This window comes from Tachysurus vachellii, chromosome 4 (genome assembly GCF_030014155.1).
Source record: "Tachysurus vachellii isolate PV-2020 chromosome 4, HZAU_Pvac_v1, whole genome shotgun sequence".
Lineage (NCBI taxonomy): Eukaryota > Metazoa > Chordata > Actinopteri > Siluriformes > Bagridae > Tachysurus > Tachysurus vachellii.
This window is the reverse complement of record NC_083463.1, coordinates 17,211,596-17,239,269: the sequence shown is the minus strand read 5'-3', so window position 1 is coordinate 17,239,269 and position 27,674 is coordinate 17,211,596. Positions and strand designations below refer to the sequence as shown.

At 39.4% G+C, this 27,674-nt stretch overlaps 1 protein-coding gene across 2 annotated transcripts; it reads left to right on the top strand.

The window, feature by feature from the left end:
• The first annotated feature begins 287 nt into the window (after positions 1-287).
• Positions 288-27,674, top strand: phc2b (polyhomeotic homolog 2b (Drosophila)). Of its 2 annotated transcripts, none has more exons than XM_060868099.1 (15): positions 288-428; positions 10,882-11,176; positions 13,744-13,902; positions 13,996-14,073; positions 14,205-14,366; positions 14,653-14,736; positions 15,629-15,911; positions 18,548-18,894; positions 19,329-19,494; positions 21,034-21,191; positions 24,664-24,796; positions 25,036-25,162; positions 25,261-25,381; positions 26,357-26,633; positions 26,754-27,674. In XM_060868099.1, the coding sequence occupies exons 2-15, from the start codon at positions 10,943-10,945 to the stop codon at positions 26,906-26,908; spliced, it is 2,484 nt and encodes an 827-aa protein (XP_060724082.1). In that variant the 5' UTR covers positions 288-428; positions 10,882-10,942; the 3' UTR covers positions 26,909-27,674. The 2 variants fall into 2 exon arrangements, with proteins under 2 accessions (XP_060724082.1, XP_060724081.1); XM_060868098.1 differs by having other exon boundaries at positions 14,587-14,736.

The following is a 27,674-nucleotide window of genomic DNA, read 5'->3' as shown; positions in this document are numbered from 1 at the left end:
CAGAAGTGTTTATTTTGATTGTGCTCAATGCATTTGCATGGCCCATCAAAGCTCACTCATTTCAAGCAAGGCGCCATCAAAGCACCACACAAGGGTTAAATCTCTTTGTGTTGCTATGGTGACTTCCACAGACTAGCAGTGCTGCTGGACTGACAGGCGCAAAGGAGAAGGAGGAAGAAGGAGGGGTTTTGGAGAAATAGGTGGACCGGAGTTCTACATTATATCTACTGATTGGCTGGAACAGGATCCCATGTGACCTTAGGAATGCTAATGCCTGGATTCCCCTCACCAACCCCCTCCTGCTGCTGTCTCTGGTTTGTGGCCAGTGTACAGCAAGAGCACAGCCCAGAAATGGTGTATTAGATCAGGAGAAGAGGAAGAAATCAAACCCACGGAGGAACATACAAGGCCTAAGGCTTAAGTTAAAGGTAGGTCAGTCATGGTTTATGTATATAAGACTATTCTTTTCCATAAACTTGGCTCTAGGGTACTCATGGTGTGTGTGTGTGTATGTACATGTGTATAAGTGTGTGTTTGTTTTCTCGACGAGTGCCAGCATGCTTCCAGGCTCTTTTGAAAGGAGCGAGCTCAACAATCTGACAGTTTGATGGATGGCATTGGAGCTGTGATGCAAGTGACCCACTTCTTAGAAGTCACTATTTTGGAGTACATATGCCGCTGTTAGTTCTTAAAGCTCAGATCAGAACCATGGTTTATGCTCCTGCTTCTTCATGCATGGAGAGAAGATCAGAACTGATCTTTCTTTGCACCTCTGTATATAGAGAAAGTGAGAGCAAATGGGACATTAACAACATTTCCAGAGTATGATGTTGATGCTGTTATCTGAAAGTTGCAATCCTTTAAGCCCTATGTGTGAGACAGCTACATGGCTAGCAACAGGGATCAGGTCCAACCATAGCTATAGCACACTATAGTAAACACAGTAGGTTTACTATAGAGTATACTATTAGAGTACTAATACAGTAGGTTGAGACCGTTGCATCCAAAAGACCATGATGCACTACTCCTACTGACTGTTGATATGTTTTCCCTGGCAATACTGAAGTTAGTTTAACGCCAGATTAAAACTCATCCTGAAAAGTATTAGAAATATGCATGAACAACTGCATTTTATTAAAGCAGGTATTTTGTATCTAGACCAACAGCTTCTGTTGAAGTTATATGCGGGAACCTAAAAGAATCTACTTTAAACCTTTTTTCCTTTGAATATTAATTTCTTATTCAAAAATATGGCAGTTGATATGCTGATTGCTCAGGTAGTGCAGCAAAATATATGTATAAAATGACATTTTAAGCACTGATTAATGCTGGATGTAGCCAGGCTTTCATTCTTTTTCACTGTAGGTTTCCACTGAAAGTGCTTTTATCTAATAATCTCACTGAGCTCATGACTGAGAAGCTCAGTGAGGGAGACTGAAGGTTAATTGCAAAGGGAATCAGGCTTTGTGTACTAACCGTAAACTACATGAAGGAATTAGGGGTTCAAATGTCTATCTTTTAACCTGAGGTCAAAGATTAAATCAATGAAAGAGAGTGAGAGAGAGAGAAAGAGATCAAAATGGTAAAGTAAGATCTCTCTGAATGCATGGCAACAGGGCATTGGAAAAGAAGTGCAAATGTCACAGATTCCCAGCAGTAGACCAATCAGTTATGTCTACACCTTGTGTCCTCAGGCTGCTGTTGAGCTGACAGGATCTTCCTGGTCCAATGTTTACATTCTCTTATTGGGCTACAGCAGTGCCATGCAACCCCGCACTCTGACATTAACAATGGAGGCTTCAGACTCAAAGAACATTGGTTGACATTTTCCGAGGTATCGCAGCCAGCACAAGTAATTGTGTCAGCCAACATTTGTAAAATGTGTGCTGCTCTCCTGGGAAACGGTTACTCATGAAGGCTAGTGATAAAACTGACCAACTAAACAAATAAGATCAACTAAAAAAGGAATCCAAATAAAATATTTTTATGTTGACAGAAAATCTCAGGAATATGTTTTTTGTTTTGTTTTGTTTGTCAAAGCTTATGTGACTTTCTAGAATGGTTCATCATAATTTGCCACTGGTTGGAAGAGAATAATAATCAGTTTAGGGAATATCTAAATATTAGACCAATATACACATAATCTAGAATTGATCTATAGAAGTGTTTTTTATTTGACACACAATATATATTTTTATGTCATACACATGGCTGGAAAAGGATAATGTTCACACTGGACTGTGCCATCATTATAAAGCAGTTCAGGCTACGAAGCGTCAAACCTAGTGGTTCTTCCATCAGGTCTGGAGGTTGTTAGTGCTTGTTATAATCTAGTCAGCATTAATAAAAATGAGGAGGCCTCTGGTAACCCAACTCAGGGTATACTTTATTCATGGCTTTCTCATCCAGACTCCATCATGATCCCCTGTATTGATCTCTGACTCCCATGAGATCCACTAAGTCGCTTGAGAATACATTTCTCTGACTGTATAAGCTCCAATTCCTACTGAGTGAGGAAGCAGAGGGGTAGCAATTAACTAAGCCTCGAGGGGCCCTAGGGCAAAGTGAGGCATGGGGACTTTTCCCATAGATCCAAATACGTACATTATTGCCCAATTAAAAGTCAAGAAAAAATGAATGAGCAAAGGTCTCTTTCTGTTGTCTATAATATAATTTGCATTATAGAACATTGTTATTGTGAATTTTTTTATCTGATAAGTTAGTGCTATATATTGTTCTATTACAACACAGATCTGAGCATAGCGCTGGCTGTAATTCACATGATAGGTTTGTATAACTATGCTTGTTCTAAGACATGGTCATGTCTATAGTTAACACACATTATTAATAAAACCTTATTGATACTCACTGATATGTTTTAATTAAGAGGCATTTGTTTAACATTTATTGAAGCAGCCTTGGTTGTCAATGCTTGCCAACAGCCACTAAGGTTTTTCCATATAAGAGTCTTCAGGACAGATAACTTTGAATGTTCTGGCTGATAGTAAAATGACAAACTGCTTTTTTTTCTCTCATATTATATTCAATTGACTGATTGTAGCTACTATAAATTAACTTATAGCTAAGCTAACCAAAAACCCACAACATTGCATAAACCTAAGCGTGATTTGTCATTCATTAATAAATTGAAACAACTGTAATAGTTGACAAATCACTGTTAGGAAACTAGGCTGCATCACACCATACTGCCATTGATGATTTTACTGTAACAGTTTGCCACATCAGGATTTTTTCCTCATGAACAATATAGTAAGAGACATCAAGCAATGAATCATTCCAATTTCACTGTGGATTACATCACGCTTGCTAATGTCAAGGCCTACCCATGACCTGCTATTCATAAACAAGCCTTTTATCTGTGATGAGAGCCATGGCTTGAGTTTAACTAATACATTAATGCAGGCACACAAAGTGTCTGAAATGTTGCTGTGAAGTGAGTAAAGAGCTCAGCACCAGTGATCATCATTAGGGTGAATTAGCACCACTTAAGACCACATCATCATCTGTCTGCTACATCACCAGTAACAAACATGACACAAATCAGTGCAATACCCAATGAGGGGATTTAAGGCTTTAATTGTACCCTCAGTACAATTTCATTAATTACTACACGCACAGTGATGGCAAGTCTAAGGATAGCAAAACCACAACTGGCTATTTCTGCGCATCTCTATGTTTTGTCTACTATGCTCTCCTCCCTTCCCCCACACACTTGTGCTGACTGGCTGAGTGGGTAACTAATGTGGATCAAACCCAGAGCAGACAGACAGCACTCCCCCCATCCCATCTCATCCTGAAGCCTCATCTCTCTCTCTCGTCTCTATGCCTTCTCTCATCATCTCTTCATCCCTTTACCTACCTTCCAATTCCTTGCTCGCTCTCCTTAGATTGATTTTTTGGTCTTTTTTTTTCATTCCTTTCCACTTCTTCTCCAACCCTTTATCTCTGTTCGCATCTTAGATTTATTACATTTATTTGATGATCATTCCATTCAGATTTCAATCCTGGTTCATTTTATAATTTATCTCTATCATGTAATGCTCACATCCTTTTGCCATATAATTTAATGATTATTCTCTATCTAGCAGTCCTTCATTTTTTCCTCCCATATACGCTTACATTTGTGGCATTTGGCAGCCTTATCCAGACCGACTTACATTTATCTCATTTTTTATACTTCCTTTTTTCCTTTCCCATTTTGTTTCTCTGTTTCTCTATGTTCTTGATTCTCACCATTTACCCATTCTCTCTCTACATCATCCTTTCCACACTCCTGTTTTAATTTATCTTCCTCTGCCAGCAGCTAATCTATATGCTAATAGGCAGACTGCAATCAATGATGTATATGTCTGCATGACTGCAATCAATATGATGTTTTACTCTCATATGACGGAAATTTCACAGTGACACTAGCAGATGTAATTCAGAAAGAATAAATGGTTTCATTTACCAGCCTTGATAACAAGATCCATATTTCTCAGTTAAATCCAGGAGTATTCTTATTTATTTTCAATTCTGACACCTCGTCAGAACGAGCATTATTGACCACTGAGTGCTGAGGTGCAAAATAGGTGCTGACCTGTTAGTTTGAGAGAGTTCACTGCACTCTCGCCAGTCCTTCTTTCAAGGAATAGCATGGCTTTAATTTCATCACAGGTGCCATAAACCTATTGCCTTGCTAATTAGCAAGAGGAGACCTCATTAAGCAGAAAATTGATTTAAGCACAACCTTGTGGATTTCCTTGTCCTTCTAAAAAATAGTTTAATCTTCGATTCTTAATTTAGCCACAGCCCTTTCCCCTTTCATATATTACAGCCCATCAAATTAATGACTTAAACACTAGGGACATTCAGAAGAAATCTGAATGTCAGATATCCAATAGTATCCTGGGATCTCTCCTGGAATTGGTCTTGTCCCTCCATTTTGGCAGCACCATCCTCAGCAGCTTCAATTCTTTTAAGGGGGTTGGTGATGCTTATGGAAAAGGATAAAAAAATCATTATCCTCATCTTCATTAGAGGAGATCCAATTGGCCAATCGGCATGCAGCTCTGCGTCCGGAATTCCGAAAGGCACCCCCGTTGGCTGTCGCTAGGAAACCACATAATCAGGGTGGAAAGAGACAGAGGGCTTGAATGCACGAATGTGTGTGAGACGGAGAGTGCGAGTTGGCTGGGACGGCGGATGCTCGTTTTGAGAAGGCAGTACTGGGATACTCACACATGCATGCACACACACACACGCGTCAGACAAAGAAGCGACAGGCTCCCGGGGGATGGGGCTCACCACAGGAGCGCATGCTGGCCCACAGAGGAGGTAGGAACTGAGCTTTGTTTGTGATATGAGCTTCTTCTCTCTTCACCTCGATCTGTCTTGATGGTTATTTTTGCTGCCATTTTATTTCATCATTCATCTCTTCTACTACATCCTTCAAACTTTTTACATACCTCACTTTTTCATCAGTTTGCATTTCACAATCATCCAGCACAATTAAAGTAGTAGTAGCTCAAGCAGACTACACTTTTGAGCTCATTTTTACCTAAAGATTGATTAGAGTAGAGCTGCCTGCATCATGTTTACATCACTCTGCATCATCTGCACACTGCACGGCAGCTGTGAGGAGGATGAAAGAGCAGACTGTACTGTAGAGACTGGATTGATGCGGCATTGCCGTGCTGGGCAAGAGTTACATACGGTGTACTGTAAGCTTCTGGGTGGGCTGTCTGGTTTTACACCTGAAGTAAGAGAAGCTTAACTCAGTGTGACAGCTCACATCTCACCACCAGATCTACACAAACACAGAACATAAACCTAACAGATGCTCAAAAAAACCTAACAGATGCTCCGTGTGAAGATATTTATTGATTTGTGTGCTCTGGTTTTCATTTTGGATGACTGAAGATGTTTTGACATCGTTTATAGTACTTCAGTGTATGCGATTTTATTTATTTATCTCTCTTTTTTTGCCCGCAGGTTAGAGCTGTCTTATCTGAAGGTACTGAAAATTTTAAAAGAAATTTAGACTGACTTCAAACAAACTTTACTGACCGTGATCTTGATGATGATTAAGTGTAGTGATGATAATAGTGATGAGAAATGAATGCTTTTTAATTACAATTCTGTGCAACTAGGATTCAGTAGAAATCTGATTACTAAACTAGCTATCACTGGTATCTCACTGTCTTAATGAAATTTTGAAACCTTTCCTACAGTATGAACAGATTTTCACTCTCTGGATCACAATAACACTATTCAGATCAGCCTGTGAGTCTTATTTCCCCTGTGTATTTTCAGCCAATAATGAGACTCTGTTCTTATATTTAGAATATCTAATTACCATGACTATAATTCATTAAGTCCTCCTAGCGCAGGAAATTGTCTGCGGGGATATGAGCACATAGAAACTATTTCTCATGTGACATTCCAATTAAACATTAGAGAGGGGTTAATAATTTGTTTGAGCTCGAAAGGAGGAATGATTGACGGATTAAGAGTGTGTAGGACACGGGTTTTTATAAGGTGTTGGTGCTGGGGAGGTACATATGGTAAGCAGTGTGTAGGCTTAGCCCTTGTGAGTGTGGGGAGGTGTCAAATGAGGCAAAGATAAAGAAAGTCGTTCAGTGTTCTCCAAACAAACCCCATATCTCCTCCTTTCCCTGTTTCCTTATTCTGACCTCTGGGCTTCACTAAAGGGAGGTGGGGGCATGCACAGTTCTATTAATAGAAGATTGAAGTTAACCCTCTGTGTGTGTGTGTGTGTGTGTGTGTGTGTGTGTGTGTGTGTGTGTGTGTGTGTGTGTGTGTGTGTGTGTGTGTGGAGAGACTTTGGAGAAGATAGATGGTGCTTCAGTCCAAGTGGCCACTTCCCATCCATTATCCCTGATTAGCTATGATTATATAGCTATTGTTGGTGTGGTTAGAGTGACTTTGAAATATCTCCCTATCAAGACAGCCATCTCCAGCTGATTGTGTGATAGCTCAGTTCATCATGCTTCTAACAAAACACACAGATAAATGCATAAGAGGATATGACCAAGAACCAAGAAGAAGGCAATTTTCACCAAAATGGCTTCTAAGAGCTAATATTCGGTGTCAGTGTTGAACAGATGTAATGCTTGCACCTTGACCCTGGCTAGCGTGGCAAATGTCCAGAATTAAAAGCAGAGTTTTCTTTCATGGCTACTCAGGTTTGTTGCTGTAACATGAGACTTCTAAAGGGAAATGTTTATTGAAACACAGTTCTCAGAATTAGCTCTTTCTGGGAAGTATTACAATTAAAAACATACATATTTGTTGTTTTGTTGTCATACAAATATTAGATCTCAGACAGGAATAGACCCATATAATAAACCTGTTATTCATATTCATGCTATTCATACTTATACTAGTCTGTTTTGTTTTTTACTTAAAACTTAACATCTACTTTGTTTTTAGATTTCTGTGCTATTTCTGTTGGAATATTTCTAAAATATTTTTCAAATATTTAGATATTACAATTTTATTTTCCATGAAATAACCATTAAGTTCTTTTTGTTGAATATGTGATGAAATGAATTCTATTTTCTATCCAACAGCCATTTAGTACTCTGGTATTAATTATCAGTTTTGATTATGATTATTACAGTAAGATATCTTTAGATATTCTATTTGTCATATTGAACTTTTAATACTTTAAATAACATAAAATAATACTGAACTTTAGAATATTGAACTGTTATACTGACCTGCATAAATAAGCACTGTGTAGCAGTTTGAAAAAGGAATTGATGTTCTGTACATTTTACCATCGTTATTTGACACTAAATAATTTAACATAATTACTGAATGGCCATTTTGTTGAAAATGAACGTGTGGTCCCTGACTTCTGCACAGTTCTATGAGTGCTCATAATATAGCTACTTTTACTTGATTCAGAATCAGCTTTATTTGCTTTATTTAAGTGTGCACAGACACACAAGGAATTTGTTGTGGTTTTTCCGGGTGCTCTTGGTACATACATACATACATACATACATACATACATACATACATACATACATACATACATACATACATACATTCATATCTGGCATGAGAACAGTAAACATTTAAATAGTAAGGATTTACATATTTACATAGTTCCTGAGAAAGAGGCAGTAATTAAAGATGGAGAATGAATTACAGAGCACAGGTAATAATCCCTGTATTAGCTGTTTAAGCCGGATATGGCATGGGGGACAAAACTGTTTTTGTGCCTAGATGTTCTAGTACTCAGAGATCTGTAGCATCTTCCTGAAGGGAGAAGTGCAAACAGGTTGTGGTCAGGGAGAGAGGAGTCTGTAATGATGTTACCTGCCCGGTTCTTCACTCTAGAGTTGTACATTTCCTGAAGGTTGGGTAGGTGAACACCAATGATCCTTTCTGCTGTCCAAACAGTCTGTTGCAATCTTCTAAAATCTGATTTGCTGGATGACCCAAAACAATCAGTTATAGAAGAGCACAGAACCGACTCAATAACAGCTGAGTAAAACTGCATCATCTGTGCCTGTGAACCTTTTTAGTTGTCCAAGGAAGGACTGTACAACCTCTGCTGGGCCTTTTTCACAATGGAGTCAATTTGAATGTCCCACTTCAGGTCCTGGGAGATGGTGGTTCCCAGGAACTTGAATGACTCCACTGCAGCCACAGTGCTGTCCATGATGGTGAGTGGGGGAGGGCAGGGGGGGTTTCTCCTGAAGTCTACTATCATCTCCACAGTTTAGAGTATGTTCATCTCCAGGTTGTTGTGCCGTCTGCTCAACCTCTTGTCTGTATGCAGACTCGTCTCCATCCTGGATGAAACCGACAGTATTCCTAGTTAAGGTTGTATTTATTTTGTGGCATGGAGGCATAGTGGATATTATTGCTGACTCACAGCTCTAGGGTCCCAGGTTTATTCCTGAGCTTAGATTACTGCCTGTGTGGAGTTTTGCATGTTCTCCCTGTGTCCATCAAGGTTTTCTATACATTCTCCAGTTTCCTCTCACCTCTCAATCATATTCCAGGATGTGAACTGGCAATACGCTTGCTGTGAAGATGTGTGTGTGATGAACCGGAGTCCTATCCAGTGTTCCATCCACTGTGCCCTTAACTAGGATGAAGCAGTTACTAAAGATTCATTTGTTTTAAATTTATAGCTTTATGTTGTATATGAAGTTTGCAATAGGCAAGAATGCAGTATGCCTCTGATATGTAATAGAAATACATGCGGTAATTAATTTGTTTTTATTAGGAAAATTTAAGCTGAGTAACTAACATGCAACTCCGTCCAGGGTGTATCCTGCCTTGATGCCCAATGAAACTTTCTGTAGTAGTACATGCCATTAAAAAACTTGCCAAAAATGAATGTTAAATAGGTAATGATGTACTGCATAGAAGAAATTGTTTGTGCATTCTTTTCAAGTTGAAAATTTACAAAAGTACAAATAATACCATGCACCAAGTACAAACCTCAGACTTACTACTAAGCAAATCCAGTAATTACATACCTACCTCATGAAAAATAATTTAAAGGATTATTGCTTAAGTATTACATTAATAAGTATGTAACATTAGACACTTCAAAGAATTGGATTCTTGTGGTAATAAAACTCTTAAAAATATGGTACCATGTGTAACCATGTGGTAAAAAAAAAAACCTTAAAATAAAGTGCATTTCATGCATGATAATTAATAATCTTTCTTATTTATGTGGCATCTGCTGTGGGCCATATCAGTATTAGACCTTGACAAATTTAACAGGTAAATGAACTAGTCACTACTTTGTAATGCAAATGAAATGGGACTGTAAATATTTTGTATTAATTAAGCTGTAAATATTATTTTAAAATGTCTGCGTAATTATTACCTTATGGTATCAAATACCAAGAAACATTGATCATTTTACAAAAGCTATTAAATCCAGTAAAGTTCTATTTAGTATGTACCAGAAAATACTTCCTAATTATGTAAGAAAATACTGAATACTTCCCTTTTACATACCAGATACTTACTACAAACCTCCCCATGAAATACAACCAAATTAATTCGGACATATATACCTGTAACATTCTAGCTGTTTACCACATATTTATTTATTATTTCTAAAATTTACTACATTCCTGCCTATTAATTATTTATTAATGAATCTATTTACTTAATGTTCTGTAAAACAACACGCAACAGAATTACTGCTTACATTTTGCACATATTTGAAATATCTTGCCACAGTTTTACTTAACCACAGCAATAGAAATAGTTTTTCATGGTGAACTTTTTTTTTTACCCCACTGTAAATGTTCAAGAAAATTCTTTGTAAGCAAAGATTAAAGGCATTTTTGGTTAAATGCCACTTGTCCCAGTGTGGGATCCTGCCTTTATAGAAACAGCCACAACTATAGAAACATTAAGACAACATGTTTTTGTGATTTCTCTGTACCTCTGGTATTTGTTAAAATAGTGTGATTTGAAATGTGAGCGGTTTCTGGAAAGGATCATACTGAGTTCAGTATAACATAAATGTCATCAATGGTGATGAATTAACAGTACTTCTTGCAAGCCTAAACAATATAGCGCTCTTCTACAAACACAAACCTGTTCTCAGTGAGTTCACCAATGAAATCCAAATACAATCAGTTCTGCTTTTTTTCAAGTCTTGAGTTGATCAGTTTCAAATATAACAGTTGTATTTCAATGTATAGTTAATTGACTGTGTAACTTGAAAGTCACTGGCCATATTGTAAATGTTAATGTGATAGTAGATAATGGATGCTGATTCAGGTGATGGCACAGTGACCGATTTGCTAACGTTACATGTATTAACTCACAATGACTCTCTGCTTCTCTGTTTATCTCTTCATTTAGCTTGCAAAGATTGTGCCAGCGGGGCAGCCGTGGGTCCAAGCTGAAGCGTCAGGGTGGCACCATGGAGGGTGAGCAGGGTCCACCTGCTTCCATTGCCAGCATGGCAAGCACCTCCAGCTCCTCCACAAACACTACAAGTTCTACAAACAGCACCAGCAGCACCCCTAACACAACCAACACCACCAACACCTCCATTGTCCCCAGTGTCAGCTCAAGCAGCAGCACTAGCAGTGGCAGACAAACTGTTTCCCAAATATCAGTATACAGTGGGATACCTGACCGACAAACTGTACAGGTGAGACCACCCCAACACAGAGTGAGTGAGTGAGTGAGTGAGAGAGAGAGAGAGAGAGAGAGAGAGAGAGAGAGAGAGAGAGAGAGAGAGAGAGTTACAGTTCTTTTACTGCTACACATCTGAGCATGCATCCATTCATGTGATTGATACAGACTCTCCATAATATCATGCCTCTCATTTGACTAATTCATTGTAAAACGTCCAAACACACGGAGAAATGTAACACAGAAACACTGGCACCCAGTCAAACCCTTACACACCTAATCACATTTGCAGCCTCAGCTTCACAAGTTCTCATTCACACCTTTCTGAGTGTTAAAGTCATGTCAACAGACACACGAACTCCTTTCAAAAACTTGTCTGTACTGCCTTCTGCTGGACGACTCTTGAAACTGAAAATTGTATAAAAATGCCAAGATGCATGTTTTGAGAAAAGCTCAGCTGGGTTTCTCCATTACAATCACAATAAGCCCTTCACAGGCATTTACTGACTTTCTCTGTTCACCATGCCCTCCTTTTTAGTCTGGATCAACCTTGACCTTTGACCACAGAGACAACACAATCCACTTAGTTTGAGAAAGAAATAGAATTTGTTGATATAATGCCTAGGATTTGCTGCCATGTGGGCATTATTTAATATAGACTGTAAGAAAATCTGATTCAATTATATTATCCATTCAAGAAAGGCAATGTCTATAAGTCTATTATTTGATTTATCACGTCAGTGTTTCATGTCAGCAATAACACATTCTAGAAAAGGTTGCTGTGTTTTGTCCTGCCTCTGGTCTTAGTACATTCATAGTACATTAACCATTCACAGTAGCATGTGTGGTGTTCAGGTTACGCTCCACCATGATCCCACCGAGTGCAGAGGTCAGGGCCTTTACTTGCTGTTGCTTAGCAACTGCACAGGTCAGCCAGTTGGGAGGTGCCAACAGTAGCCCAGTCAGTGACCTAAAAGGAAAGTAAAAGAGCTGTAGGTTTAAAACTGTGTGGTCCTGAGTGGTGGAATGACAGCATGAGTCACATGCCACAAACACTATTGCTGTTACTACTGTAATTTAATGATGGTTGAGATTTTTTTCCTCTGCATTTTTATTACTGCTTGGCAAATATGTTGTTATTTGGAAAACAATATCTAAGAAAGAATATAGGAAATGTGAATCATTTAAATGACTACACACTCAATTCAAATGTATAAATATGTACATACTGTATTTTCATTATCACATTTCGTTGTTATTGTATTGCGTCAAGTTTAGAAGCATCACTAATTTATCTCTTACCTAATACCTTTACATAGTACGTTTTAAAAGAATACAATATACTCACTACATTTACAAACATTGCATCACTACACCTCTATTAACATATGCGCCACTTCGTAAGGTAACTTACATAAGACAGCTTCAAGCACTTGATCCAAATTCCTAACAGATCTAAACATTAACTGAGGTAACAGCAAGAACGTTGCTAGATATTACAATTCACCTAGCTTGATTAATTAGTTATAATCAAGCTAGTTAACATTTTAGAGGTTCATAATAAAGTTGTATTTAGGTAGTGTTAGCAAATGTTTTTACACATTCTTTGGTTTCTTGGTATTTGTGATCTTTGTGATTTTGTTCTACTTAGTTTTGTTCTACTTTAAGATTTTATACTGAAGAGTAACAGATGTGAGTTTTGTATAAATATTATCTATCAGCTCATTTTTTCTATTTACTATTTTCTTTTAATACAATTAAAAGTAAACCTCTTGTTTCAAAGATTTGCTTTCGGAGCATAGGTGAGCATACATAGAGCATTTGGTGCATATATTCATGTAGTAGTTTAAAGAACATGTGCACAATAACCATGGTTCAGATCAGGGATATACTAAATAATTGTCAGTGCTGGAGTACCACCGTTTTGCATTTTTTTGGTTTTGTATGCTTACAAATCATCAGCTAATTAACATAATTAATTCATTTCAATTTATTTGCAAATTGCTTTTAACAATTCATATAGTCTCAAAGCAGCTTTACACAAGTATAGAAACCGAATAAAAAAGTTTAAAATTAAGTTACTATATATCTCTAACATCTATCCCTAAACCAAATTGAATTTGAAGCAGGTCAAGATAGAGGACCAAAATACCAAAATGTCCACAACAGTGGTTCTGCCAAAGCCAGGACTATCAAACACTGCAATAGAAATATCGAAACAAGGGTAACTATCTTGTTTGTGATTGTTTGTTGTTTTCTTCGTCATTGAATTTTTCAGATGTACCTTTCTTGGCCAAAAGAGGGCGAAAAAAGCAAAGACAAGCCACTAACCACGGCCTATATAAAAAGTTGAGCGCTTTTTGGTGGTAGCAGGACTCTAGTTTTAGAGGATAAACTACAGAAAACTCAGGCACTCATTACAGATCTGAACACCTGTTTATCTTGTGGCAGTTAACACTAACTAGTGTCCTTCCTTTTCGTGTGTCTTCTGTGTGTGTGTGTGTTTGTGTGTGTGTTTGTCTGTGTGTGTGTTTGTCTGTGTGTGTGTTTGTCTGTGTGTATGTGTGTGTGCGCGTGCTTTAGGTTATTCAGCAGGCATTGCACAGGCAGCCGAGCACAGCGGCTCAGTACCTGCAACAGATGTACGCGGCTCAGCAGCAGCACCTTATGCTTCAGACAGCAGCACTGCAGCAGCAGCACCTCAGCACAGCTCAGCTCCAGAGTCTGGCAGCTGTGCAGCAGGTGGGTTGGCATGCTGAAAAATAGATTTCACTACAATAAAAAAAGCATGGCAATCATCCCTCATTGTCTCGCATCTTTCTATGTCTCTCTTAGGCCACTTTAGCTGCTGGTAGGCAGAGCTCTACACAAAACGGCACAACATCCACCCAGAGCGGCTCCTCACAAACTACAGTGAGTCTGCACAAAGCAACATACATTAATTACTTGTGTAGCAAAAGTGTCAAAAATGATATTCTATATGAATCCAAATTATTGTGTATATGTGTGTGTGTGTGAATATTTTTACTTCTTTTTACTCTCAGATTAATTTAACAACGTCTCCTGCCACAGCTCATTTAATAAGCCGTGCCCAGAGTGTAAACTCCTCCCCTTCCGCCATCTCTCAGCAGGCTGTGCTGCTAGGCAACGCCTCGAGCCCCAGCCTCACAGCCACCCAGGCGCAGATGTACCTGCGTGCACAAATGGTGAACTAGCACCTACAGTACAAAGGATAACAAACACTAACAAATAATTACATATACACTATATATATATATATATTTATCCATTGAGTTTTTAAATCTAAACAATATTATTTTTAAAACATTTTTATACAAAAAGTTATTGTTTTGATTCAGTTTTTTTTTTTCATTTAAATTAGAATAATTTAGATTAAAACAGTTGTGTGTGTGTTCGTGTTCCCAGGCTCAGCAAAATAACCTGGTGCATGTAGCTAGGAGTCTTGGCCGAGCTGTTCCTCTTTCTCCCCAGCTTATCCTCGCTCCCACAGCTACTGTGACTGCTCTCCAGTCTGACACCAGTGGAACCAGCAACACCCAGTCTGCATCTGCACAGGTACACACACATACACACACACACACACACACACACACACACACACACACACACACACACACACACACAGCTTCCTGAAGTGTTTTGTTATAACATCTATTTGCCAGTTACAACATGGACATGGACAATGATCATTTGATCATTTATGGAAGCGTAAAGTTACAGCTTTTCACTTAAAATGTCGATCATACAGTAAATACATTTATATGGAGTGTCCACTATATAAGTATGTAAGTTGTTACCATAGAAGCAGTCACATATTAGAAGAACCACATAAATATAAACCTTGCAGTCAAAACGTCTGTTAAAGTTGCAGTTGAGGAAAATCAATAAACACCTGCTGATTTAGATTTCAGAGCTGTAGTTCACATAAATGCACACACACACAGAGTATGTTTTAGACTAACAGGTTTGACAGTACTTTGCTAAAGTACTGTAATATTTCTGTAAACAACTACCATCACAGAATTAACTCACACCAAAAGTGTGTATTAACTCATTAAATCAGTGCAAACCAGTTAATATAGTTGTGGTGTCTCAGGGGTTGAGGCATATAGAACAAAAGGTCATGTTTTCAAATCCTAGCACCACCAAACTGTCATGATTAGGTCCTTAAACTGCAGTTCATTGGTTTCCCGCATTGATAATAAGTCCCTTTATTTTAATACAAGCGACTGCCGAATGATGTGTTATTTTTAAACTATATTTTCATACTTTGTAGGACATTACAGTACTTTATTGTAAATTTGTTTTATTGATATTTACTCTACTTTACTGGCCATATATTATTTAGTAATTTCCTGTAGGAAATAGGTTACAAATGGGTCCAACTGCAGTTGAATTAACATCATCCTGCAGATAAATTTAGTTATTCTTCAAATGTGCCTCCCAGGTCCAGAATCTTGCCCTTCGCAGTCATCAGGGGGTGACGTCCTCCTCTCAATCCACTGGTCTACAGGCCCTGAGCCTTAAGCAGACTCCTGTCAACATCCAGCCTACTCCACTCATCAAGACCCCTAGCCAGAGTGCCTCCAACTCAGGGACCATCACAGGGAAGGGTGGGCTCCCTATGCTCACCACAGATGGAGGGAAGAAACCAGAGAGTGGAGAGCCTGAAGCCAAGGCAGTGAATATGAGCCGCAGTGTGACATCGACTCAGCCCCTTATCGCACCAAGTAAGAACCATCTAAATGAGACAAAACTACTAAAAATATGAGCAAATAGGATAATCAAGTTCCTCTGATCCTTTTATTGGGGTCAGCAAATGTGGCATTGAGCTGTAGAACGTCTAAATAGAAACATGGAAACACAACAGGTCTAGATCTGGCCAGTTATAAATCGCCATAACCTGGTTAACAGCTGTCCAGCTCTTGTGAAGTGATGTCTATATTTGTTCTAGGTACTGCTGCAGAACATAGTCAATGAGTATAAATATTTAAATCCCTTGTCTTCTATGCAACTCAAACATCTGTATAAACCTGACAAACACATTACAAACTAAGTCACACTTACTTGCCAGTTTTTTCCCATTCTGAAATACTAGCCTATGCCTCTGGTAAATGTGACTGCTTTGTTGTGCTTCCTTGGTGTTGGTTACATGGTAAGGCTTGTAACATGTTTTCATTGGTTTGTTGCACATCATCTCTGGTCTTAAAAGCACTGCCACAAAAGATTGTGACCTTAGAATTATTAGGTTTTGTCTGGTTTTTAAATGAATGAATGATATTAATTCATTGTTTCATTGAATTGTGTGTATGTGTGTGCACACAAGCCAATTAAAAGCTTTCCAAACATAATTTTGATGTGAATATTCAAAACTTGTAGTGAAAAATATCAAACAAATTATGATCAACTGAAAGGTTGGTCTGTCAAAAATGCATAAATGAGTGATTCAAACAAGATTTTCCAAGTAAATGAGCAAAGTATGAAGCTATAAATTGCAAATTGCCAACACACTTTCACTTGTCTGTTGAGTTGATCACCAGTGGTCCTACAGGTCTGCTACATAGCTGCTCAAACATTGTTTAAAACATTCAAAAGCACCTTATCTAATAGCTGGATTGTACAATGTTCTCCAAGAACTGTTTACACTGTTTGTATTCCATGACATTACATAAACAGTGTTGGAAAGTGGATAAGAGATTTTATTTAATTAGTTGTTTAGCTTCTTTGCTGTTCTAACCAGGGTCATGGTGGTAGGTCTGTAGTCAAGTCTGCTTCTGTTTTATCTTGAGTTTTATCTCAAGCCCATGACCCAGTCTAGGCAAGATCTAATCCAATCCAGGTCTGCCCACATGGAAACAGATATAATATGCAAAACTCCTCACAGAAACTAAACTAAGCTCTAGATCTAGCTGGGATCCCTGAAGCAATATTACTCACTGCTGCTGTATTACTTTCACTGTTTTTGAACATAGATCAATGACAGGCATGTACTTTGGGCATTCACTTACCCTAGTCATCCTCAGGATATTCATTTAACAGCATTGCTGATTCATTTCCTTTTGATGACTATTTACTTAAAGTCCATAAAATGTTTACTAGAAACCAGGCTTATGACATCATTGATTATATCTGCTTGCTAAAATAAGGTAGGTTAGCTACATGATTTATTACAGGTCTTTAAAGGTGAGTTATTAGTCACACCCTGAATGTTGGGTAGAGGTGTAGTATCTACAGAGGAAAGCTGTATCAAGGGAATGAATGTTTATCTGTTCCCCTGTTTGTTCACTGAGGCAGAGCTTAATCTCCCATTAACTTCTGATCTTACACAAATGACTGCTCTGAGTACTGAGTTAAATACAAGAAATTGCTTTTTTTATTATAATTGTCAAAATTTTAATGCAGCAAATGTACAAATACATATAAGTCATTGGTTATTAGCATAAATTGTTCATGCTATAAATTGCATGAATGTGTTGTGACAAAAATTTGTGTCTGGAAAGTCTGGGGTTTTCCAGGGCCGGGTTCAACAATCTGGAAGGATTAACTCATCAACCCTATGAGAGAAGGAGAGAGAGAGAGAAAGAGTGTGAGGAGAAAAGCAAAAAAGTCTGAGTGGAAGAGGGAGGGAAAGTGGGAGAGAAAGGAGTAGGAGGGGATGGTCATCTGGATTGAGTCATCTGAATTCTCTATCCCACGCCATCCAGAGGAGAGAGAAACTAGTTTCCTTCTCACATTTTCATTCTGTTTGTTTTCATAGGAGGCTCAATGTGCTCTGCTACTAATATCCATCTTTCAGTCGGAAATATAGTGCACCTCTGCTCCCAACACACACACACACACACACACACACACACACACACATACTATACAGCCTGTTAACACTGCATTGTCTTATAATGATCTCTTTTGGCACAGCCTGTGCTAAAGGATCCTGAAGCTAAGCTGAATTGACCACATATTTAAACACAATTTCCAGCAAGCTGTGCACCACATGCCTATTAAAAGCACCAACAGTTATTTGCATTACATATTCTTGGATGCAGTACACTCCAAAGCAGAATCAATATTTATTATTGTACTGTTAGCTTAGAAAAGTCATGCAGGAGGGTAAATTGTTAATCTACAATTTCAGAGGTGGACAAATCAGGAATTCATTAGCTAGCCAAGTGTATGTTGAGTTCTGGTTGTTAGTAAGTACATTAATATGGACTCAAACACATATATGGGCAATGTATATTTTAATAAATTGAGCCAATCAGAGACAATTTAATTTGTCAGTTTCATTCAAGATTTCAAAGCTTTATTTGTTACATGTGCTGTTGTAGCTGATACATGAGATACCTTTGCATGTGTGTGATCTCTCTAGCCTATGCCCAGATTCAACCCCAAGCTCTCATCAAGCAGCAACCACAACAGTTTGTCATTCAATCTCAAGCTCCACCCACTCCTCGAATGCAGACCCAATTATTACAGACCGCCTCAATCCAGCCCCACCCACAAGCAACTGCCTCACTTGGCCTCCAGAGTACCACAGCTGGAGGACCTGTCCCTGTCCTGCCTAAACCACCAGCTCTCAGCCAGGGATCAGCTCAGAGCCAACAAGCCACCATCTTCCATTCCACCGTGAGCCAGCACTCAGGCCTGAACCAGTCTAAATCTCAGCCCGTCCAGCTTACAGCCATCAACCTGCAGATCCAACCTGCACATAGCCAGGTATGCAGCTACACCACTCTCACTGACTGATCATATAAACCACTATTCACCAATGCTTTATCCAAAATGGAACCTTAACCACTAGTCCTCACATTAATTAATAAAATCACAGTAAGAATAAGCACAATGTGTGATTTAGCCATATAATATTTTAAGTAACAAATCAGTCACATCAATAAAATGTTGGTCCACTAGAGTGTTCAAAGTTACACATTATTTACCATATAGGCTACAGAGTGCATTGTGCATATTGTTTATTCCACTTTGTTATGACAATGCATTAAGTTCCCGACTGTACAAAAGCTGATTCACAAATAAATATACTGAATGCCATGTGATATTGCATACAACCTGAGCTGTAAACCACTGAGATTAAAGACCTCTCCTGTTCTGTGCCTCTAACCTACACATCGTCTAATCTTGTCTTGTCTCAGGCATCCAGACTTGCTCAGGACAGTAAAGATAAGCCTACATCCCTGGTAATAAGAGAGATTTGTCAGCCTCTTGTTGCCCAGTTGCCTACATCTGCACCACCACAGGACACCAATCCACCAGAGCCACCTAAAGCAGACACTGGGACTGTCACCGGTCAAACTCAAGGTATCATGCCCTGAAATCTGCACTGTAAATTATATAATTCTTATGGCTCACCATAACCTATCATGGCCATCATAGCTGAGTATCTGAATCAGCTGTGATGGGAGAGGTGAGAACAGTAAAATATGCATGGATTTTCAAGAGCCTTAGGTTCTCCTTAAACAGCAGTACTGCAATCAAGCAGTGTCTTACTTTTTTTAGTTTTGTAGTTACTACGTGACTTAATAAGACCAAGTGTGTTAGGTTTTGTGACACAAGTAGCTGTGTAAACTGCTTCAGTGTGATAGTGATTGAAGGCTCTGGGACAGAACAGGAGGTTAGAACACTGAAAGATGAAGTTTTGATGGTGGTAGAGAGAGTCTTTCTTTTATAGGTCTTTAGTTGGGTTGAGGTCTGATGATTACAAAGGCTACAGTATAAGATTTAAGTAATCAAAGTATTCAGTTATATATATATATATTGTATATGAACCCACATACTCCATGAATTGTTTCCCTCTTTGTTAATGCCCTTTGACGCAACCTTCAATAAAAAAATCTACATTGATATTCTTATAAGCAGCAATTCCTTTCTGAAATACTTAACATGGATTATAGATTAACTTCACAGTCAGCAATGAAACATTCAGTTCTGAATGGGTTATAAAATCACAGCATGTAAGCCAAGCAAGCCATATGATTATTTTCTCAAAAAATGAAGTGGTGATTCAGAGAATGTTAGCAGCCACAGCTGCAGTGAAAAAAAGATATTATTCTTTTTGATTCCTCCCACACAAAAAAGCGTATTTGCAGTGTACGTGTGCTTGTGTATGAGACAACTCCTTTGGGATAGTTGAAGGGGCGGTGAGCTAGAGCAGGAGGGTGAGTTTCCCATGAAACAGAAGGCAGGGTGTAGTTCTGTTTAGTGAGGCAATGAAGAGAGTGGAGAGGCTGCACGTTTAGCAGTACTGGAAGATTTAGTGTGCAGATTCTCCTCACAGGCTCATGAGATGAGAGCGCTTACACGTTTCCACACGGAATTGGACTGTGCCACTGAAGCTAAGCGAGTTTTAGTCTACCTTGGTGAGCAGTTTGCCTCATTACATGCTGATACATATTGGTTTAGGTGTTTTGTGACTTTCATGTTTAATTCTAGAACGGTGTGAGAGTTTTATCCTTTTAGTGTTTGTAAGTGCCTTAAGTCAGTCAGAACCGGTTTTAGTTAAGATCTCACTTACAGTGTAGTTCCTTACTTAACAAAGATTTAAAAGAGTTACAAATAAACTGCTACTTATTCAATAAACAAGTACATATTCATACACTTCTTATTGTCAAACAAAATAAGAGGCATTGTTATTTAATATTTTGCTGTTAGTAAGTCTGTAAGAGTATGAAGTCATCTTGGTCATTCTGATATGTTGGCTAAGTGACACTAAATATAAATCTACTTAATGTCTGAATTGAGTGGGAGGTAGTAAAGGTTATTGAATGTGCAGTTTAACTGTAGTTTTGCTTCTGATGCAATAACTGTCAAGGAGATAAATACTTTGGTGTTTTCATGCAGGAGCAGTGGAGGCTCCGAGCACAGACGCCATGACCCCCCGAGGAGAAACTGAGCCGGCTAACGGTGAAAACAAACCACCTCAGGCCATTGTGAAGCCCCATGTGCTCACACATGTGATTGAAGGCTTTGTCATCCAAGAGGGAGCTGTACCGTTTCCTGTGAGTACAATCTACTGTTACATTGATGACCAAGCGAAACCAGCAAATGTAGATAAACCTGGAACAGTATTCAATGACTATTTCCCTAAAAAACTTGCAGTATAGCCTATAAGACAGAATAGTGAGAGCATCTATTTAAGCGAGATCAGATCAGATATGTCCATCAACAGAACTGTTTTGTGGGACATCCCTACAAGCCAAACAAATGTGTAAAGGCCCAATTCTGGCTTACCATTTTCATCTGGCCCACACACTGCATTGGAATGGCAACAACGAACTCATCTGGCAGCCAGAACACAACCTTGATGAGACCATATGTCTGGCATGATAAGAGGGCCTAAGACCGTGTCCATATTAATGAGGGTATGTTTACAAAGATGTACTGCATATGTTAATTTCCACACTGTGATGTCATTTTTATCTATTAAAAATGAATGTTTATGAGGAAATGCACAGGGCTGGATAAGTCAGATGCTTTAAATCATTCTAGTCATTCTAAAGTGATGAAGTCATTATTTTGTTGCAAGACCAAACGTACTCGGTTACGAACGTAACCTCGGTTCCCTGAGATACGGAACGAGTACTGCGTATGTGGAAAAGCTCCTTTTTTCCTCAATACTGAAGCCTTTTTCAATAACACAGTGCAACTGCACTACCATTGGTTTAATCTGTAAACTTTTTTAAACCAATGACGGCGCTGCGTAGCTGCGCGAGCCTGTGGCGATGCAGCGCGCCAAAGCCCGCTAAAAAGGGGCAGGGCGTATAGCTATATAAGCAGGCAAATCGCCAGAGGAAATCAGGTCATACGACTGAAGCGACGACACTGAAGCCGCAGCCTCGTGGCACGGCATATAACGCAGTACTCATTCCGTATCTCAGGGAACCGAGGTTACGTTCGTAACCGAGTACGTTCCCTTTCGATACTCCACTCGTGCCACGGTAGGGAACGATAAGACTTATCTTGAACACCCTGGGGCCCAGAGGATAAGTGAGAGGGCCGGAGCCGTCGAACCCTTGACGCAACACTACTAAGAGGGAGCAAGCTCCCTGGAGGTGGTATGATGACGGAGTCCGAAGAGGCCGTCGTATCAAACCGAAAGAACCCGAGCGTGCAAGGTCGGGATGTCCAGGTTATAGAATCTGACAAAAGTGGACGGCGAGGACCAACTGGCCGCCTCACAGATGTCCTTGATAGAGACACCACCAGACCAGGCCCATGTAGAGGCCATCCCTCTAGTGGAGTGGGCTCTTACTCCTATGGGGCACTCAAGACCCATAGAAGAGTAACATAGAGCGATAGCGTCGACTATCCAACGCGAGAGGCGTTGCTTTGAGACCGAAGACCCCTTGGTGCGGCCACCAAAGCAGACAAAAAGCTGGTCAGATTGCCTGAACGGCTGTGACCGCTCAGTGTATACCCTCAAAGCCCTCACTGGGCAGAGTAAATTCAGCTCTTGCTCACCTGACAACAGAGGCAGAGCCGAGAGAGAAACTACCTGCGCTCTAAATGGCGTTGAGAGCACTTTAGGTACGTAGCCGTGCCTGGGTTTTAAAATGACCTTTGAGTCATTGGGCCCAAACTCAAGGCATGCAGGGCTCACCGAGAGGGCCTGCAAATCGCCAACACGCTTGACCGATGCTAGAGCAAGTAGCAGAGCGGTTTTGAGCGTTAGGGGCCGAAGGCCAGCTGACCGCAGCGGTTCAAAGGGAGGTCCTTTGAGCGCTTCAAGGACCGTGTGAAGGTCCCAAGTGGGAGCGGTGAGAGGACGTGGGGGCTTCAACCGCCTAGCACCTCTCAGGAAACACACAATGAGGCCGTTTCGACCCACTGATTGGCCAGCAATAGGAGCATGAAATGCTGCGATGGCTGCTACGTACACCTTGAGCGTGGAAGGGGTGAGACCTTTGGGTGGGTGAGGAAACCAGCACATCCAAAATAAAGGATTAGGTTGAATTGACAGATTTATCAGTGCTGTCAGTTTCAGTCACTATTCTTACAACTGAATATATAATAGCATTGCTGTATGACTGCTGCTGTACAAAGGGCTACCGCATGTCCCATGTCTAATACATAGCCTCTTTTTACTAGTTAACTTAGCTGATTAAGTGTGCCTGTGAACCTCACTCCAAGTCATATAAAACCTATGAATGACAAAAACATTCTTGGTCAGAGCTTTTGATTATCAGTATTAGATATAAAAATTATATATATATTGTATTAGGTATTATATATTTATTACATAATGATGTAGGCTTACTAGTCTAAATAGCAGTAAACTAATGGCAGAAGCCAAAAGTCAGATTGCTTCCCAGGAGGACTTCAGACCTGACAACATTGAGATACATAGCCACAGGATAGATTACCTTATAAATAATTCTATAATGGTTGGGTGGGTTGTGTATAAAAGTTTATCAGCATGACTTTTGCTGTACAGTGTATTTCTCTCTGCACAATCAGAAAGTATGTGAGTAGTGAGTGTGTCATGCTGCCCTCATGTGGTCTATTATTGTAAAATTAAAATTATGACTATTTTTATTATACATACCTGAGCTTACTGAATATACGTACCTGAGCTTCATTTACTGTAATGAAATCTGTCCTGTTATAATAAACTTTATTCTTCTGTGAGTGAATTCCACTCTGTTTTGAAGCATGCCTGTGGGGAAGAGCATTAGTGAGGTCAGGCACTGATGTTGAGTAAGGAGGCCTGTTGTACAATCAGTGTTGCAGCTTATCCCAGAGGTGTTCAATGGGGATGAGGTCAGGCCTCTGTGCAGGCCAAGTTCTTCCACACAAAGTTCTGTGGCACACCATATCATTTGGACCTCGGTTTCTGCACAGGGAAATTGCCATGCTGAAACATGTTTAGGCCCTTGGTTAAAGTAAAGGGAACAAAGACATTTTGTTGTCAAAGTTGTTTCCGTTCTTCTCTAGTTTTCGGTGAGTCTGTGCCCAAAGCAGCCTCAAATGTCTGTTTGTGGCTTACAGGAATAGAACAAAGTGTGTTTTTGTTTTTTTGCTGTTGTAGCCCATCTGCCTCAAAGGTTCAGCATGCTGTGCCCTATGTTCACCTCTGTTGTAAAGAGTGGTTATTTGAGTTTGACCTTCCTCTCATCTTAAAACAGTCTGGACTTTCTCTTCTGACCTCTCTCATCTCTTCTGAGTAACTTGTATGGGCTGTTGCTTGAATATCCCAGTATATCAGCCGTTTCTGGGAAAGTCAAAGCAGCGTGTCACTGAGATCTCTTTTTTTGGTATATTCTCATGTTTGATGTGACAATTATCTGAAGCTCTTGGCCCGTGTATAAAGATTTGTTTTCAGGTCTGCCAGAGTATATTGCAATCATGGTCAGAGCAATCATTCAAAACTTTTTCAAAAACTTTTTTTTTTAATTTGTATTACAAAAAACACAAATAAAATGTACAAACATGGTTTGCTGTGTACTTATGGGTAATTGTGCATCTTTGCAGGTGGAGAGATCTCCAGTTCAGACAGACAACCTTAAGAAATCAGAGAAGCCCCTACCTTCAGACTCACAGACAACCCCACTGAGCAACGCCCCCACCACCACTGACTCTGAACCTGAGGAACCCTCACAACAAGGTGCAAAATAAAGCTTAAATATGATATCTAAATTACAGATTTATCTAATATTGCTTTGCATGTGATGGAATATAAACCTTCACTGATTTATATAGGCTAGACTTCACAGGGATTAGACAGTTATTTTCATAAATATTAGCTTAGGATTCAGTCATCTTAGATCTCTTCTTCAATTGGTCAGTTTCAAGGTGCTGGAGTTTTAGCCTGCTTTTTGTATGTTTACATTGGGATGTTCTCAGATCCAGCAGTGAGAGATGAGGAGGAGGCAGAAGAGCCCAAGTTGACGTGTGAGTTGTGTGGCAGGGTCGACTTTGCCTACAAGTTTAAAGGCTCCAAGCGCTTCTGCTCGGTGGTGTGTGCAAAAAGGTATAGTAACTGAATGTTAATGTTTAACATCACATAACTATGGTACGAGAGATCTCCATGTTCATTTAGTAACCATATTTTGTGTTGCTTTTTACCAGGTACAATGTTGGTTGCACAAAACGGATTGGTCTCTTCCACCCTGACCGTTCCAAAACAGCCAGTCGATGGAGACGAAGGTCACAAAGTCGAAGTTGCAGAAGTACAGAGTCCAAGAAACAGGTTAACATCTTCCAAACACAGCACACACACAAATCTAAATCTAGTTTAATATAATAAATTGAATGTTGCATAATGCTTTATCTATTATTAACTTTATATAATCTAAAGGGTATATGACATTACATTCAAAAGGCTTTAAAATGTTTTTTTTCAATGAATAGTTATTTAATAGTTTGATGGGCTGAGGATCATGGGATTTGTAGTCTGCAACTTTTGTAAATTGACATGCTCTAATAAATCATATATTTTATTGTGTGCGTTGAGCATCCTGATCGATCTCAGCTGTTCCAGATTAAGACTGTGTATATCGGTTCATGACTTTGGTCAAACAAAATTAATTTGGAATAAGACAGATGAAAGTAAGACATCTAAAGTCTCATCAGTTTGTTGGGGAAGCATAATTACATTTTCAATACATAGGAATAGAAAAGTAATTAGTCCTTACCATGTAGACTAGGACCAAATGTTTGTGGGCACCTGGCCATCACACCCAAAAGTGCTTATCGAACATCCATTCCTTAATTAGTCATCCTTTGCTTTTATAATAGCTTCTACTATTCTTAGAAGGCTTTCTACTAGAGTTTGGAGTGTAACTGTAGGGATTTGCTTATTCCATCATAAGAGCAATAATGAGCTTAGGAACTGATGTTGGGTTAGGATGTTTGAATTGCAAAGGTTTCTATTTTATCCCAAACGTGTTTGGTGGGTTTGAGGTCATGAGGCCACTCCAGTATATATTGTAATGCTACAGCAAAAAAAAAAAAAAACACATTCTATAAAATTGTATAGAACAACCAACTGTGTACTTCCAAATTTATGGAAACAGGTTGGGGAAGACAGGCATGTGGGTGTGATGGCCAGGTGTCGACAAACAGTATATTTCTATATGTTCTTGTTTCACTATTTAATACTCAAAACCATATTCAGCGTCTTCATTTGCACTCTAACTTCACACTTCTGTCTGTGTTTTTGCAGAGGCTGTCTGTTTGCCAGCAGTCTCAGGGCGAATCCGTGTCCTCTCCACTCCCCTCTCAACCCAGTCAAGGAGAGTCCAGTCCCTGCTCAGACATCTCCAGTTATGAGGAGCCACCGTCTCCTCTATCTGCATCCAGCTCCAGCCCTGTGGGGCCACCCCGAGGACCCTCCACCTCCGATCCGGAAGACGTTCCAACACTCAGCCAGCACTTCCTGCCATGTGACCCTACCAAGTGGAATGTGCAGGAGGTGTTTGAGTTCATCCGCTCTCTGCCAGGTCAGTGATTTACAAATAGGGGTTTTGAGATCATTTAAACCTTTTATATCCTTTTATATAACAATTCCTTGCTAGAATTTATACCTTACTTTTATAATGAATGCTCTGTGGTCATGACAGGTTGCCAGGAAATTGCTGATGAATTCCGTTCTCAAGAGATTGATGGACAGGCCATGCTGCTACTGAAGGAGGACCATTTAATGAGTGCTATGAACATCAAACTAGGTCCAGCGCTCAAGATCTTCGCCCGCATTAACATGCTCAAAGACTCCTAGCCTCCGAAGGCAGAGTGAGAGAGTGTGTGTGGGTGTGATTTATGCGTTTCTCAGTGGTCATCTAAAGATGACCTCACAATTACAGATGCACTATAATGTTTAAAAAACTGTACCTCCTGAAGGTCAATAAATGGAAGGAAGCTAAAATAAAGTATCTATGAAGGATGGCACAAACAGCAATGTCGACTCATAAAGTACGCAGTACCTTTGAGAATGCTGAAGAGCAGTACATCAGCACATGATGTTTAAAGACACTCTTGATATCAGATGGCACAAGGTCTAAACTTTCACATCCATTACACATCTATATGTGAACGGAGAATTTCACATTTTATACCTTGCCCTATTTACAACTGTATAATATTGTTGATTTCAGAAGTTATTTTATCTTTTTGTACATGCTTGATCCTTTTATATTATTATGTTCAAGTAAATTATTCATACGTGTGTATGTGTGTGAAAGTGTGTCTAAGTTAAGCCTCAGAAAATTGGTGCTAAACAGTATGGGTATAACCCAGTCACTAATTGTTGACTACATTGTGTTGTTTAGAGTTTTAATACAGATGAATGAAAATCAGTATAATAAGTTTTACAATGGGAAAGGCATTGTGGGTATTCTTTTCCAGACATGCATTTCTAGGGGTAGGGTCATTGGGTTATACCTGTATTAGGAATACATTTTCATCAGCCTAAAGGACAGCCCAAATACTGTTTCTCAATGAGACCTTGTCTGAGACTTTGGAACGATAAAATGTTCTTCAACATG